Source organism: Taeniopygia guttata, chromosome 2 (assembly GCF_048771995.1).
Source record: "Taeniopygia guttata chromosome 2, bTaeGut7.mat, whole genome shotgun sequence".
NCBI lineage: Eukaryota > Metazoa > Chordata > Aves > Passeriformes > Estrildidae > Taeniopygia > Taeniopygia guttata.
In genome coordinates, this window is record NC_133026.1 from 28,431,603 (window position 1) to 28,448,091 (window position 16,489).

Consider the following 16,489-nt stretch of genomic DNA (forward strand, 5'->3'; position numbering starts at 1 on the left):
GCAGCATCTTTATATATATAGGCCTCAATTTCTTATAAGGACTAGAGAAAGAAACTTCCTAAGAGGCAAAAGGAAAGAAAAGCCAAATTGTCACATGTGTCTGAGGGAACCAAACTTAGAGAGTTCTTTATCTGGTCATGATGATTTTTTTTTTCAATTTAAAAATGTGTCGTTATTAATTTGCTTTCATTTTGGGAGAAAATGGCAGTTTTTTCTCTAAAAAGGACAAGCCTCATGATTTTTATATTGGCCTCCTTATTAGCTTTCTGTAATTTGAGCTCTTGCTGGCTCAAATGACTGATTACGTAGCTGACTAAGCCTAAAGAATTATTTTGATTTTCTGGGGGTTTTGTATAAACTCTGGTTTGGATACACATCACAAATATCACCCTGGTATTTACATGATCTAGTACACTTTGGCTTCCAAAGAAAGATCACCGTGAAGCACAAACTCAGATATCAAATCTGGATCTTTGGTTGAGAGAAACCTAATATCCACTTATGTCTAAGGACATTCTTCCTATTATCAAAGAAGAATTCCTAGCTACTTTGCAGGAACTTAAAGAAAAAACTCTACTGTAGTTAGAATTAGTGGCGAGGAAAGAGGTTGGACTATACATGTTTTTTACTTTGTAAGATTTAGGAAACAGAACGTGGTACATATACAACAATGCAAGGAGCTATTGCAATAAATACTTAAGCTCTTCAACAGAAAAATAATCCTCAAAAATGACTAAAATAACAAAAAATAATATTTCTATATCTAAATTCATAGAAGTGCATTGGTATAGCAAATAGTTCATGTATTTTTTCCTCAGAGGAAACAAGTACATTCAACAGCATAATTTTCTTATCCAGCACCAAGTATATTATCATAAAAATGGTACAGCAAAAAGAATAGGTTCCTCAGAAGGGTATTTGCCATTTCCATCCCCTTTAAAACTGAACAGCAGTAATTATCAATAGTAATTTACTGTTTCCTCAGAGCAGTAATTGAAATGTAAGAACTGTTTTTTTCCAGGTTTGCTCTCAAGTGCACAGGCAGCTTCTGCTAGCATTTTCAACCAGACAGCAGAGATTCTGCACAGAGCAAGCATCAGAACAAAGAAAAAAAAAAAAAAAAAAAAAAAAAAAAGCAGCACATGTTATTGCCAGCAACCTTCCATAAGTTCTCTTCTGTAATCTGGCAACGGAAAAATTCCATGTCTTTTTCCTGAACAAGTAAATGCTGGGCTCAGAACTGTTGCTCTGCACTAAGCCATCACTGCAGAAAAGGTAAATATGATATCTCTTAACTCCAACATGTTTTCTCCAACAAACCTTATAAAATCCCCACTGTTCTGCCTTCACACAGTATGTGTTCATATGGTTCTCCTCACATTGCAGAATCTGAGCACTTCCCTAGAGAATGGGAATTCAGCATCCTTCACACCGTTCAGCTGTACACTATGGTCTAGCTGGTAAAAAATAACTACCACAACCCTCTTCTGCCATCCTAACCTATATATTATCAGTTGCACACCTGATATTGTTATCCTGAACATTGCCCCTTTTATTTTTGTGTAACTTTTAATTCTACTAAAGACATAAAGCTCATAAAAGGAATCCAGTACCCTTTTTTTTTGAAAATTGCTCCCATTGGTAGTGGGATTTCTTCATGTCACAATACTATTTTGTCATATTTACAAGTTGCATGGCTACAGCAATTAATCTACTTAAAAACACAGGTATTCTTTAGGGAGCCAAAATTAATAGAACTGTATATTAAAACACGTTACTAAGGACACAGGACAATAAAGAACTTGGATTTCTTCAGCCTCCTCTCTGAATGCCTGGTTAGCCTCTATAATTTATTGAAGAGAGATGAAAATTGAGAGTTCTTACAGATACACCTTTTCTTGCATTGTCTCTAAAGAGTCACTCAAACTTCTCTGAGAAAGCTCCTATCCTATCCTAGGTTATCCTAACCTATATAGATTGATGTTTGTATGCCCTCACGTCGTATGTGTGGGTACTGAAACAAGAAACTAATTAATTTATCTTATTTACCCCTTAAACTGTAAGGACTTAAAAAAATAATATTCCTATTGTATAATTCAAGCAGAACAGTTAAGTCTTCAGCTTTAATTAAAAATTCTTTATACAAACTCTCAAAACACAATATAAAAGCTTTCTAAATTTTTAAGACTAATATTAGTTACTTTCTACATTTTAGCATCAAAACAAAGATTGAATTTTCCTCAGCAATAGAGACCCTAAATCTGATACACCATCATAAATAAATGGTCATATTGGGTAAAGGGATACTGAGACTGCACTCTCCAAATATTTTCCAAACTTCTGAAATAGATGTCTTTTTATTCCACTCTATCCTGTGTTTGAATTCAAAATGATAAATTGAAAATTCAGGGGTACTGAAGTATATAAAAACAGTTTGTGAAGATGTTATTTAAGTAAATTGAGTTAATACTGATGAAAATGATTGTCTTCTAAACAAAAGAGAAATATTTCTACCATTGAAAAAGAAGAGAAAGAAAAACAATCAGTTGCAGTTACCGTGCAAGGAGTTTGCATCCAAGGTTCTCCATCTATCTGCATAGGCAGAGACTTGCTGGTTCTAAAGGTAAAAATTTCATAATATAAGAAAAAGAAACTAGAAAAAATTGATACATGAATTATTAAAAAGGTACATATGTAATGGCATACCCTGATTCACCCCTAAACTCCTATGAAATTTCCAGTATGACTCAATATGCTTACAAATGTAACAGTCAACTTAAAAAGCTTAGTCTGATTTTCAACACACAAAGCAAAAACATAGAAAATATTAATGAATCTTGCTAGTAATACACTGCCCTTTCACAGAAGAAGAGTCTGTAATTTGTGAAATAATGAGCGAATGACACAATGACTTCAGGAACCAACCTTATTAACAGAAAAGACAAATTTGAGCTGTTTTTTATAATTTAGATTGTACTAGTATATATAGTATATATGATACTTTTCTAAAGGAAATAAGAAATAAATTTTAGGTCTATCATCATCACTAGAATCACTATGTCTGAGTTAGAACACTCAAAGAGCATGAAGTTTGCACTATATTCAGAGTGCTTAACATGTCATTATATAAATTTAAATTGTTAGCAAAGAGATGCTGATTTCAACAGAAAGATACAGATAGTATTCCCTCTCTAGTTCTGGGTGTCACATTAAGAAAAGTGTAGCAAAATGAGAACTGAAAAAACGTATTATACTTTTTGGTCTTTATTTGCATTGTAATAGTTTGCATACAAGACTACTATAAATAGTGTGGAGTGGATAAATCTAATAATAGAAAAATTAGTTACTCATGTTGGTCAATGGAAATTCTGGTTTGGATGTTTTTTGAAAACAAACTAACATTTCATGGAATTATACACTATCACCTACGGCCATAAATGGAAGAAGGGAAGACTGTTTAATGAGCTCTCACTTTATAGTTCAGAAGAGTTCCTACTTATTTTTATTGTTGGTCTTCTGTTTTAGGCTTATAATTGTAGATCTTATGGGTTTATTCAATTTTGGAAAATTCTTCCTGAGGAATTCTTTACTGAAAAAGAGACGGACAATTCTTTTTCAGTCCTTATTTAATCCAAAAGATAGAATAATTACTTTTTCCTTGTGTTCTAATTCAAGTTTACTCTATTGTGAATGTTCTTATCTTAGAAATGATAAAACACAATTAAATTAGAGTACTCCACCATCATCGGCTGAGACATACCAACAGAATTAATAATAGTGGCTTGTCAGAATTCAGTAAATAACAAATAAATTAAACACAGAGCACTTTGACTTCCACAGATCAAAAAGTGCTTTACAATTACTAATTACATGCTGGTAATTATTCCCTGGTGTGGTATGCATTATAAATGGGTTAAAATATGACAAAGTAATGCTAAATTACTTTGGGCTTGAAATCGCATGGAGTGTATGTCAACAATAAACCCCAAGATGTTCATGCCTTAATCCTTCTGCTCCAAATGCTTGACAATACTTCGTTGGACAAAATGGCACTTGAATACAACATGTGAGGATAGAATGTAAACACCCTCTTTTTAGTTTTTTGACACATTTAAAGAAAGGAAGATGTACGGGCATAGAATGTGGATGGAATAGATGAATTTAATATACAAAAATGATACTTTCACAAGAAATAATAACTGTAATTATGACTGTTAAACTACAAAAGAAAGTCAATACATAAAACTCTTCAGTTCCACTACGACACTGCAGTGTAAATTAGAGGTGCTGATACCTGATGACAACAGATGAGCACTGGGCAAGCCGTCTTCCAGCACTTTTCAGACCTGTGTATATCTGTCCCATCTCCATGGCTCCTTCCAGACCCACCACTTCCATAAGCTGGTCACTTAGATCTGCAAACGTTGAAAAAATTCACATTTTTCCTTGACAGAATTTTGAAAGCAGTCATACTGACCAATGAAAACTGTCAGAAGACAAGCTGATAACAAAAGATGAGGAGAATAGAACCAGCTAAAATGATTATTCCTAAGGAGAATTACAGATTTAAGTTGGACACAACTGGGCCCTGCTGTCACATTATTCTACAATATCCTAACCAAATTTATTCTGAAATAGAATAATTATATCCATGGTTTATTTTAATACATGAAGACTAAAAAAATAATTTCATTATATGAAAAAATATAAGACATTGCTTCATTTTCATTATCTGACAAAGAATGAGATGTTTACGGTGCAGAAATTTATGCTTTTTAATTTTCCAACAGATATTTAAAATCTCCAAAGGAAAAGTCAGTGCTCCACACTCTGTTGGGTCCTTTTCTATACAGTACTTTCCAGACAATGTGTACAACTCTAATTCAGCCTTTATGTGCATGCATTGTCATTATGAGATATTATTATTTTTTGCATTGGATCAGTGTCTTAATTAGTATACAGATACAATGCAAAAAGGCAGAAAAACACCTTAACTATCCACATAGCCTTCCAACTTTCTCATGCTTGTTTTCACTCAGTTATATAATTTTTGTTTCACAACGAAATAGTACTTCAGCATTAAACTTCAAAAGGTATTGAAATAAATATTAGTTTACTTGACTACAAGGAGAAAGGAAAAATTCTGTGTAGAACTTCAGGTACAAACAGATACCAAAATAGTAATAAGCAGTCTGCTTTGAGAAGCAACCAAGCAAGGTAACAAAATATTATCCAGAATCAGCTAGGGTATCTTGCATGAAATGTTTTATATTCTCCTGCATAAATACATGGTGCCAAGACCAAAAGGACGAGAAAAAGAAACATTTCTTTTCTAGCTGTATATTATGTGTATTTTACAAATTGGCTGTTAACAGCAATGTTTCCAAAAGGTACATTGTTCAGTGAAGCAGAGCATTAAGATAAAGTGTTAGAGTCTACCATCACACTGAAAAAACCAGAGACCACATTACTGTGTCTATTTTAAACCCCTCAACCCATAATGGAGGTAAAATTTCATGCTAAAAATTGAACCTATGAGGCTATTCTGAAGTTTCAATGGGAGCCTTTTCTGATCACCTCTTTGTGTTTTCAATTAAGATAATTAACTGAAAGAAGTACTGTGATGAGGGAAAAAAATATTAAAAGCAAAAAGGATTTATGACCTGGATTATTCTGATTCCAGCAGAAAATCTGATACTATCCAAATCCTTCATTTTTATTCTTATACTTTCTTAATATTTATTCATTTTCTCATGACAGTGAAATCAGTTCCATAAAATAGTAATGAAGAAAAAAAGCCCAACAATATTCTTGCCCATTAAGGGAAAAAATAAGATGGTCAAAAGTTTAAAATGTACAATATGATTAATTCTAGCTATATATTTTTATAGCTTGCATCCATGTAACATATGTAAACCAAATTTTGTATGTCTGGCTTTTCATTGCGTTTTTTTCTTAAAATGTTTCCCATAAGTAACTAACATTTAAACTTAAGTGAGATTTAAATAAATGCTGCTTTTCTTCGTAGCCACAGAGACTTAACTGGAAAAGAACTACTCATTTAAAAAAATTTATATATTATAAAAGCACATAGAACATTTTACATGTACTAAATCATTAAAATGTTTAGCCAAAGAAAACATCAAATTCCTATTCACTGGGACATTAGAAAATTATTATTTTTTAAATAGAAGAATGATTAAAAACAGATTTTTATTTCTGACAGCTCAGGCAACATGTGCAGTATTCTGAATAGTGACATTTTCAGGGATATATATTTGATGCATCATTTTTTGGGAGCCATGAGATTAGTGCCAGTAGCAGCAAGGTAACTAAGGGTCAAATCCTGCCCTTTGATCTATACTGCACTTATCATTAAATGTGGTATATTAAACATTGGAACATGGAACTGAACAATACTCTTGTGTACCAAAAAAGTGAAGTCTATCAAAAACTTCACATTTGCAGTGGCATATTCCCAAAGTGGAGTTATTTTAGGCCAAATATGAATATTTTTAGAATCAAGCTTAAATTAGACATAACTTTCCTTCAGAAGCAGTAAAAACTAAAGCAAATGTAACATGCAATTATTGACTGCATTAGTTTGCACTCCTGCCCTTCCTGATATATTTGACCTGATGCTGATATATTTGACCTGATGCTTTTGCATAGTCATATCCATTTCAACAAATCCTTGAGATATATTGACTTTGATAAGAACTCAAGTGAAAAGTGAAAAAGAGAGTGTGTCTATTTTAGTCCCACTTTTCAATGATGTCACATGGCTATAGGTACAGTAGTTGAATATAAAGTGTCAAGACATAAACAATGGGATGATATTTCTTCTTAAAAGGTCTCCACCAAAGACTTTGAAAGAGACTAAGCAAGCTTTGTTAAAGGAGATCTGATCTTCTATTAAATTAACAGATAGGAAAGGGGAAGTCATTCTTCATTCTGGTGGAAGTTTATCACTGATTTTTCAAAAAGCTCAGGGCCTCTGTACAGCTCAACATACATCCCAAAATAATCTGGAAATAGAAGAAGACAGTGAGTAATGAAGATTCAACAAAGGAAAAACAAAACCCAATGATAAAAAAAAGTTTAGGAATTTTACAGTCTTGAGAAACGGGGCTTTGCAAAGGCAGAAAGTTCAATATATGTAACTTAATGTCCATGAGGAGAAAGAGCACTGACTACAGATATGTAGACTGTTATATACATACATATATAACATTTGGAAATAAATATGGTGTCTGTGTCTCTTTGTGTATATGCTTATTTTGCTGGACTATAATTGATACTGTCATGCTGGAATGAACATTGTGGAGTTACTGTGGCAAGTTCTTATAATATCAGTTCAATGCTCAATTTATGATCATCAAATACTGCAATTGGTACATCCATAAGTTATGGAATTTGTAGTTCCAGTTCACTCAGCGATGCAGAGGAAGAAAAATAACTGGAAATGACAGATGAACATATCTGGTAACAAATATGGAGTAACTTCTGTATGAAAATAAATTAATATTCAGTATTTCTCAAATGCAAGAACCGAGTTTTATAGTACTTCTAGACAAGCGGGAATTTCTTTTTACATAATTGTTTACACATTTCTTGTCGCTATAGGACACGAGAAAGCTAGCTATCTGCTACATTGCAAGGTAAAAGAGAAAGTTTATTTTCTGACTCCAACTTTTATACTATTTAAAAGGTGACAGTGGATTGGAGAATGAATGGGCCACCTCTCCAAAGACATTGGACAAACCACTAGTACATCAAGTCTCTCCAGCCCCATGAAGGAATGCAAAACAACACGTCATTTACAGAAACTGTGTGGGAAAGTTTCCCAATAGAATGTAAACTCAGAAGGCTTTAGAAAAACTCAAGAATCAGGGCGACAATTTCTTTCTTGTACTTCTTCTGCATCCTACAGATTTTATTCTAAAGAGAAATAATTGGTGATTGTAATGATAAAATTCTCTAATGCATGTTTCACTAGTTTTAGAAAGTTTAGGTTTAGGAAACTAAAGGTTAGATTTCCAAGAAGAATGTCACAGCTAACAGTGAACAAAAGCAATTATCAGATACTGAGCAGTTTTTCTTTCTAAGCAGTTCATTTAGTTGCCTAAAGGAGAGCTGAGGTCTCATAGGTAAGCTATCACAGAGATCATCTCAGTACTAGTCCATTAGGAAAGTGTTTTCTGACTGGTGCCTTGGGGTTCCCCCGTCCGTTTGTTCTACTTTGAGCTCTTTGAAAGAGCTGAAGGCTTTCGCTTGTTTTCTATGTGAATGAGCCATTAGAGTGTGTGGGAATGTTTTCACAGCACCATGTCTCTCCTGCCTCTTCCACAAACCAAAGTACTTCACGTGTCTCCTCATATTAGCCCCGCCAGTAAACAAAGGCAGCTCTCCCAGGGGAGCACTGCTGTCAGCATGCAGAGGGGCATCTGACCCCTCGCACTCATTCCTGATGGGGAGATAAAGTCACCAGGGAGCTGACTGCCCATTTCTTCCCATAAGGCAGCAGCAGAAGAGAACTTCAAACAGACAAAACACTGTATGTGACTGTAAGCCCTTTACAGCCCTTCCCAAGGCACGAAGAAACACACTTGGAGACTTTAAAAGTTTCATAATGAGTTTACGTTATCCATTATCTTGGCATTAGCTGAATGCTTCAATATTCAGAGTGAACACACAAGAGAAAAACACATTTGGAATTCATCTATGAAGATAAAGCAAGGAAAGCAAAATGGAGTAGGGGGTGGGTGGGAAGAAACATGGTGTGATTAGAAAAACTGATTTACATAGAGAAGTTTCCCTCTCTAATGGAACTGGTTTTGATATCCAATCTATCTTTGCATATATAAATATTGCTGTCCTGGCAAGAGATTGAATGACTCTATTATAACTTGGGGTTACTGCACTCACTCAGGCACATTTGCATAAAAACACTGTTGGTCAGTGGTAAATCTGTCTGTGGCAGCAGTTTGTCTTTGAAGAGAAGGGGCTCCATAGCTTACTAAATGTAATCAAACCCTAGTAATCATCACTCTGGAAATTTTTTTGGTTCCAGTTAAAATACTGGATAAGAATTCCAAAAGCTGGTATGATGCCAGAGGATCCTTGAAAAACTCCCAAGCTCAGTGCTCTGCACCACATGAATGCTTCAGTATCTTCCTAGAACACAGCATGTATTAAATCTCCAGTTACCCATTATGCAGGAATGTGAGGTTGCTTCCATATGCAGTGATAGGGACTGTTGTAAAAAAATGCTAGAAATGTGTTTACTGTCATAATATTTTCCTGATTTCAAATGAACACCTTTTTCTAAATTCCTGGTTACAAAAAATTAGTAAATCTTGTACAATTTGTACATCCTGGGTTTTGCTATGTCTTCCTTTAGAGAAGCTACCTGAAGTAACACTTGCCTCAACATTTGTAATCGTTTATATCAGAGTTGTATCTCAAGACCCACATGATGTCAATGCTCTATTGTGTTACTGATTCCCAGACATATACAAAAGACAGCTCTCCTATCTAAGAATTTATAGACAAATAAAACAGACAAAGCATTGGGGAAAAATAATATTATTATGTCCATTTTACAAAGTGAAAATTGTACACAGACATGTTTAAGTCCTGGAAAATATTTATTCACATATTCAGCTGAATATATTGTGTGTAGACCCAGAAGAGTCATAATATTATTTCTACCACATAAAGTTAAGCACAAGAGTTTTCAGAACTGACCTGGCCAAGATCACATGCGAAGTTTGGAGCAGACACAGAAAATATATCAGCAAATCCTGAATTTTAACATTCTGTTATCAAAAGTCTGTTCTCCCACTTAATATTGACTTCAAGGATATATATCAAGTCCTATATCTATGGTATGTGACTCTGTGTTGAGTATTTTGTGTTGCTAAGTTTGCTTGCAAACATTAAAATCTCAGGTGGATCCATACATCTATTTCATGCCAGTATTAGTTATCTAGCTTTTATTTTTGTCTTCATATTTTGTTTTCCTAATATTAAAACAAAACAAAACAAGCGAAACCTTCTTCTTAGTATGAAGGAAGATTTATCACTGATGTAATTCTCACCCTGGAGAGATACTCAGATATGGTGATAATAAATTAGGCAGATAGTTTATGTACATAAAAACACACAAAAATGCAAACACATTTTATACCTCTATGGACGTACACAAATGATATATATTACCTATATTTAAGCGTATGTGAGAAATTCAGTGGAATTTTGCTCCACCATCAGAATTGATGGTGCACTTAATAGCCCTAATGGGATAATGGGGTAAGATGCAAAAGTGCTAGTTTTGTCACTTAAAATGAATGCAATCAATAAAATCCTCTCTGTGTTGAATTTAGTGGCATAATTCTTACTGATTTCAGTGGAACTCAAATTTCACCCAGTATCTTATCTTGCACCAGTCTAGCACACAGGCTTTATTCTAGGATGGAATCCTTTAACAGACACAGCTCAGCCTCCTACTGTGTAATGGATTTTTTTCTGTGTACACAATCATCTCCCAATTCTCATTAATCACAGAATGACGAGTTTCTCCCCCAAAAAATAGAAGGACAAACAAGGAAGAATCAGTCTTTACAATTAAATATTTTATGAAACTTTTTAATGTGTACAGAAGACCTTTGTAAAATTTTCCTAAAGTGAACTTATTTTCCCTCAGCTTAGTAGGGGGAAGGAGATAAGAGTTCTTCATAGAAACTTTTCTGATTAATTGTAAAAGAAGGCAATAACCAAAACCCAAAAACAACCCACCCCAGAGCACTCAAATAAAATTACTTCCACTCAGAAATTATTCCCAAATATCAATGTTCAGATGTTCAAAATTTGAAACAAGGGATCTCATCTTCCAGTTTGGGAGATCATTATGTTTAAGTATTTTATGGTAAAGGTTGGCAGACAAAATGTATTATTTTTAATGGATTTATGTTTTTAATAGTTGCAGGTACAATTGCACTGAACATGCTTCTGCACCAAAAAGCTCCCCATTATTTTAATCTGTATTCTTTTAAGAGTTATTTGTTCAAAAGGATTTCACTGTGTTACTCTTATACCCCCTTCAGCCAAGAGAACAAAAGCCGTTCTATGAAAGGAGTCTAAACTTGGACAAACCGTAAAAAAAAAAAAAAAGCAAAGTTCCTCTCTGTTTTTATCAAATTTGATTGCTGCAGCTGTTCCCAGTTTCTGTATTTTAAAAATAGCCTTATTCAGTGCCTTGTTGGCTAAAGGCCAGAGTACCATTAGAACATGCTGTACGGAAAACCTCTATTCAGTTACAGATACAGAAATATATTTAAGATCAGTGGGGGTCATCTGCAGCAAACACTTGTATGGGGGAAAATGGAATTTTAATGTGCTTGGACTGCTCACCACTTTTAACAGATATTTAAGAACTTCAAACCGGATATCTTCCTGTTTGTATTGGTACTATCGTATTACTGAGCATCAGGTACGATACAATATGAGCAAGATTATTTCAACTAGCAAAAATAGATCTAATTCTCAAATTACTCCTTAGTAGTTCTGGCATTCACTTTAAATGGCTCCTAGTAATACTGGATATTTGATTAGCCTATAAAAATGTCAAAAACTAGAAAAGAAAAATACAGTAATATTTATGGAAATGTAGAAATCTGATCAATGAAAACCAGCTTTGATTTGTACATTTCTAGGAGAACTAGTACTAACAGGATAAATGTTTGCCTTTTGCAGGGTTACAAACTGTATTAACAGCCTTATCCTTACCAAAGAGTTTAGTCATCTGCCAGAAAGAAATGCTCACTCAATTTACATGAGCATTAAAACTACTTTTGATTAAAGTGGTAGAGTCTTTGGTCCAGGAGTTCAGAAAACCCTAAAGATGACCTTCATTTCTCTTGTTCTTCATGAGGACCAATTCCATTTTCTTCCCCTACCATGTTTGTATTTCATGGTGTTTGCAGTTCACACTACACAGAGTGGATACCACTTTTAGCAACAGCATTATTTACTTATTAACCAAGAACCTAACTCAGGATAAGTATTCTGAACATCAATAAGATGTCTTATAGATTACTTCTCATAATTTATGATGGGGTAAAATGTCTGCCTTAAAACATTTAAAGTTATATATTTCTATTGCACTGGGGAAGAGCCTTCAACTTGGTAAAGACATCCAAGGTGCTTGTTTGGATAGATACTAAGAGGAAAGGAATCATAGCAGCGAAGGCATCAATATAGTCTATCAAGCTTGCTGATAGACTATATGGTGGTGGGTTTGCCTCCTATGCTTCTTTGCCCTCACTCTCAGTACCTGGGTTATTTTAATTAAATAAATACTACAATCATACTTTGGATTGCAATTTCTATCACATTGTTCAGACCCTCTCTTTGTACAGAAGGAGCATTGGACAATTGAAGTCAAATCCAGTGAATACTGGGGCAGGCATTTGTAACACTTTTGTCCACTGGACAATCTTCCTAAACTTCGTGCAGCCTGCAAAGTTAAAGGAGCTTTGATTTAGTTCCCCACCAAACTAAAAGTATTTGGTGCTGTCTGAGGTGGCCTAGGATCTCCAGGACATTCCCATGGGCTGACAAGCCTGACAAAGGAGCAAAAGAAGAAGCAGATGTGAGGATGGCATCTTGAGAGGAACTCTAATGATGTAAAGAAGTTATATACGGAGAATTGAAGAAAGGTAGTTTTCTCCTGACAGGGATTCAGAGAAAGAGTTTGAGAGGTCTGGTTTTCTGGAGAAGCATATTTTTCTCATGAGCAAGAGGAATTTTAGGAGACAAGTTAGCACACCTGGACAACTTAGGAGTTCTGCTAAATCTGCCACTCAAAATTACCATGTGTTGGCTTTGTAGAGGTCAAAGCCTAAAGAAGTGATGCACCCTCTACATACTCATTGTTTGATGGGCAACAAGTTTGATTGATAGCTCCAGGACTAAACTCCAAGTATGTGAGCAGATTTTCCCAGGGCTTTTCCTTGCATTTATTCTGTTCTCATTAGTTGTCATTGTAGGATCTGGTCTCTGCTATCTTACCTAGCTACATACAGAGGATTGCCATTATTTTACTTTCTATCTGAACTACACATATTGTTAAACATTCAGTATTTTTTTATACTCTTACTGGTTTACAAGAAGACATATCTGGGATACACTGAAACCTTTGCTATTACAGAAAGCAAATGGAAATTTAATAGTGATGCAAGAAAATGTCTTTGAAATGCTTTACATGGAATGACAACTCAAAGGACCACAAAGAAAGCAAGAATAAATTTCTTATTATACCTTTCAATATTTTAAATTTAATGACTGCATGTAGCTATTTTATAATATCTTTTCTCAACAGTTTACAACACACATAGGAAGAAAAGGTGTTTCCATAACCATGATCAAGTACAGAACAATTCCAATTTTCTTCTCAAGGACAAAAAGACCAAAGTCAGCCACAAGTATCACAGTAACAAGACCCAAGTTATTTTTAGTAATCCAGTCCTGAACAGTATCTCTCAAAAACAAACAAACAAACAAAAAACCGGAAAAAAAACCCCCACAAACAAACAAAACTTTATTTCATTCTGAACAAGAGAAGACTACTTACAAGAAAAATTTCTGGTTATACTGTAAAAAAAAATTATTCTGCCACAAGCAGGATTCACTAACAAATGACCTGAGCACACACTATTCAGTTGTAGCACCACTCAGGTGCTACAGGTGTTTCAGGTACCTGAGAAATACAGAAGCAAAGTCCTTGCCCAGACCTAACTACTCCCTCAATCCTGTGCTGAAAAGTTCTACTGAAATGTAGAGCCTTACTGAATTGGACTTTAGAGGGATTAGAAATAGTAAGAAAAATCTATTTTCAAGGACTGTAATGAAAAATAGAAGACCTATAAAACTAACAAAATTATCCTCATCTTATTTTGATTGTCTTTTTTCACTCTTACTTTTTATCCTTCATCAAGGATAAGAGAAAGTACATGACAAACAGATAAGAAGATCAGAACTGTCTCTGAGATACATTTTTAAACGACCTTAATGTTGATGTCTGCCCAAAAACCCAATTGAGCATGAATACCCAGTAATATCCAAAGGAGCACATGCATGTTTCAAGCATGACTGTTAGGTGCTGTTTATACAGACCTATTGCTATGGTAACTACTTTATGGTACATGCTTTCAGAATACTAATTATAAAGCAATATAAATAAGGTTGTGTACAACAAACAAGTTCACATTTACATATTTCCAGCATCTGAAAATTCAGCCTTACATGTATAATATGATGAAAAATATTTTTCAAAAGCAATCACACATTATTATAATTCATGCATTGTGATGTTAGCTTCAGGTTTTTTTCCATAACACTACTTTGCACTAGGATCAGCAGCACAAGGGGAATGCAATGTACTGAGGGAATTAAAGAAAGAAGAAGGTGCAGGTGCACTAATAAATGGGTGGCCTTTGGAGCACAGTATTTATGTGTGCTATGCTGAGCTAAACAGAAACCTAAATGTTACACATAAGAAGTGGTACAACAAGAACATCTGTGTTGGGGAACTGAACTGGCATGGCCAACACCTCCAGTGCCAGGTGCAAAGGACATTTCAGTACAGCTTGAGTGATTTTGACTGTTAGCATCTGTATATATGAGATGATCTCTTTTTCCCCCTCCATATTCCACTGGAGTATTTGTATTATACATCTGGCTTTAGATTCCAGCATAGCAAAAGACAGGTTTCAGCCCTTCAGTTTCTGGATCTTAGCCACAGATCTTTTTTTTTTTTTTAGGTTTTGCTTTTCATAGAAGTATAACGCCAGACTCACTAGCAATTTCTAAATGTTTGGTTGAGGAAAGAAAGAAAAAACCATTAAAGTAAGAACTGTATCTTTGGTCTATTCAAAGTTGATAAAAAAATGCCAGTAGAAAAAGCTTTTCCTCTCTAAAATACTAAAGCTGGATTCAAATTTCACTTTTTAATGTCCATTCTTCTGAGAAATTCTAGATTTTCATGTAAAGTGACATTTTAAAACCAATCCTCACAACAATATGAAAATTTTTATTTCAAGTGATATACCCGATTCATAGAAATATTGATAATACTTGGTAGAAGACTTAAAATGAATAAATGAGACAGCTGATTGAAATGATTGGTAGGAAATGCAAAACTAGTTACTTGTGATGTATTCACTGAAGTCCAAATCGAATAATCATTGAAATATTTGAGATTCCAACAGAGTCCATTGAGACCATGACCTACTGTATTAAATGGCTCAGGCTCAATATTTTATTTCTCAATTCAGCAAAGATTTCAAGAATCAATTGTTGTTTAAACGTCAAAAACTACAAAAACTACCAGTGGTAATGTTAGTTCAGGTGGAAGTCGATGGCCCATTCACCATTACTATGACACCAACAAAATTTGAAACTTCCTAAGAATGGATTTTTAAGGGGGTGGGTGGGGGGAAAAAAGGGAAAAAAAAAAAAAAGGAATTATTAGAACAGTGCTTGTATTCTGAAGAATCTACTCATGTTGGGGATGTTGGGGCACTGTTAATGAGTCTGAACCACAGCTCTCCATGTTTTATTTGTCCAGCATAACAATCCCTACATACCTATTCAAGACAGGAATAAAACATCATCATCAATAGTAAAAGAGGACATAATGAACATTGAAGGAAGTGCTTCAAAAAACTGTTTCTTTCTCTTGGCAATTTCAAATCACCTCCTTCCATCACCAGCCACTGTTAAAACCCCTTAAATCTAAAAAGGGAAAGGACAAATTATTTAAGTTCTACACTTCCCTGGGAATTGGGAGTTTGTTTCACCACATTGTAAATTATCTTTCCTAACTTCTAATAAGGTGTGACAAAAATGCAATAAATACAAATAAATCCACAGGGAAGAGAAGCAAAAAAAAAAAAAAAAAAAAAAAAAAATTACAAAAGCTTGATGGGGAAAAAAACTCCCAAAACCGAAAAGCTGTAACAACTTTGCAATCCCTAGTCACTCATCTTTTCTTGTTACTTCAGTTCTAATGCCAAATTCCTTCATTATTTTTTGACCTGATATGAAACACCATCTGGCAAAAGCATGTTGCAATTCTAAATAAATGAAATAATTGGATGGTTGCTTTAAAATATCTTTCATAAATAAGTACCATTATACATTAGCAAAACTCACTTTATTGCCTTTCTGAGCTCTGATGCTGTGCTGTGACTTTCTGTCTGCCTAGAGGACCTGCAGTTCCCGAGCAGTCTCGCATTTAGTGTTAGACTGTCATGAGCCTGATGAGCTCCCACAGTCACAAAGTATCAGATGCATATGTCCATATGTTTGATTTGTATTTCTTGTATATGTTATTATCATTATTAGTGCTACAAGGGTAACACCACAGACTCATCAGAATCACTGCCCTGAGGATGAGATCACAGCCTGAGGGTCCTGATGGATC

At 34.5% G+C, this 16,489-nt stretch overlaps 1 protein-coding gene across 9 annotated transcripts in view; it reads right to left on the reverse strand.

The window, feature by feature from the left end:
* The window catches only part of DGKB (diacylglycerol kinase beta), a 332,324-nt gene that overhangs the window by 9,888 nt on the left and 305,947 nt on the right, over positions 1-16,489 (reverse strand). For all 9 annotated transcript variants that reach the window (XM_072925562.1, XM_030264748.4, XM_030264750.4 and 6 more), the window contains 2 exons: positions 4,295-4,415; positions 2,557-2,617 (listed from right to left, as the gene is read on the reverse strand). In XM_072925562.1, coding sequence (XP_072781663.1) covers positions 2,557-2,617; positions 4,295-4,415 — 182 coding nt within the window. The remainder of the gene's footprint in view (positions 1-2,556; positions 2,618-4,294; positions 4,416-16,489) is intronic.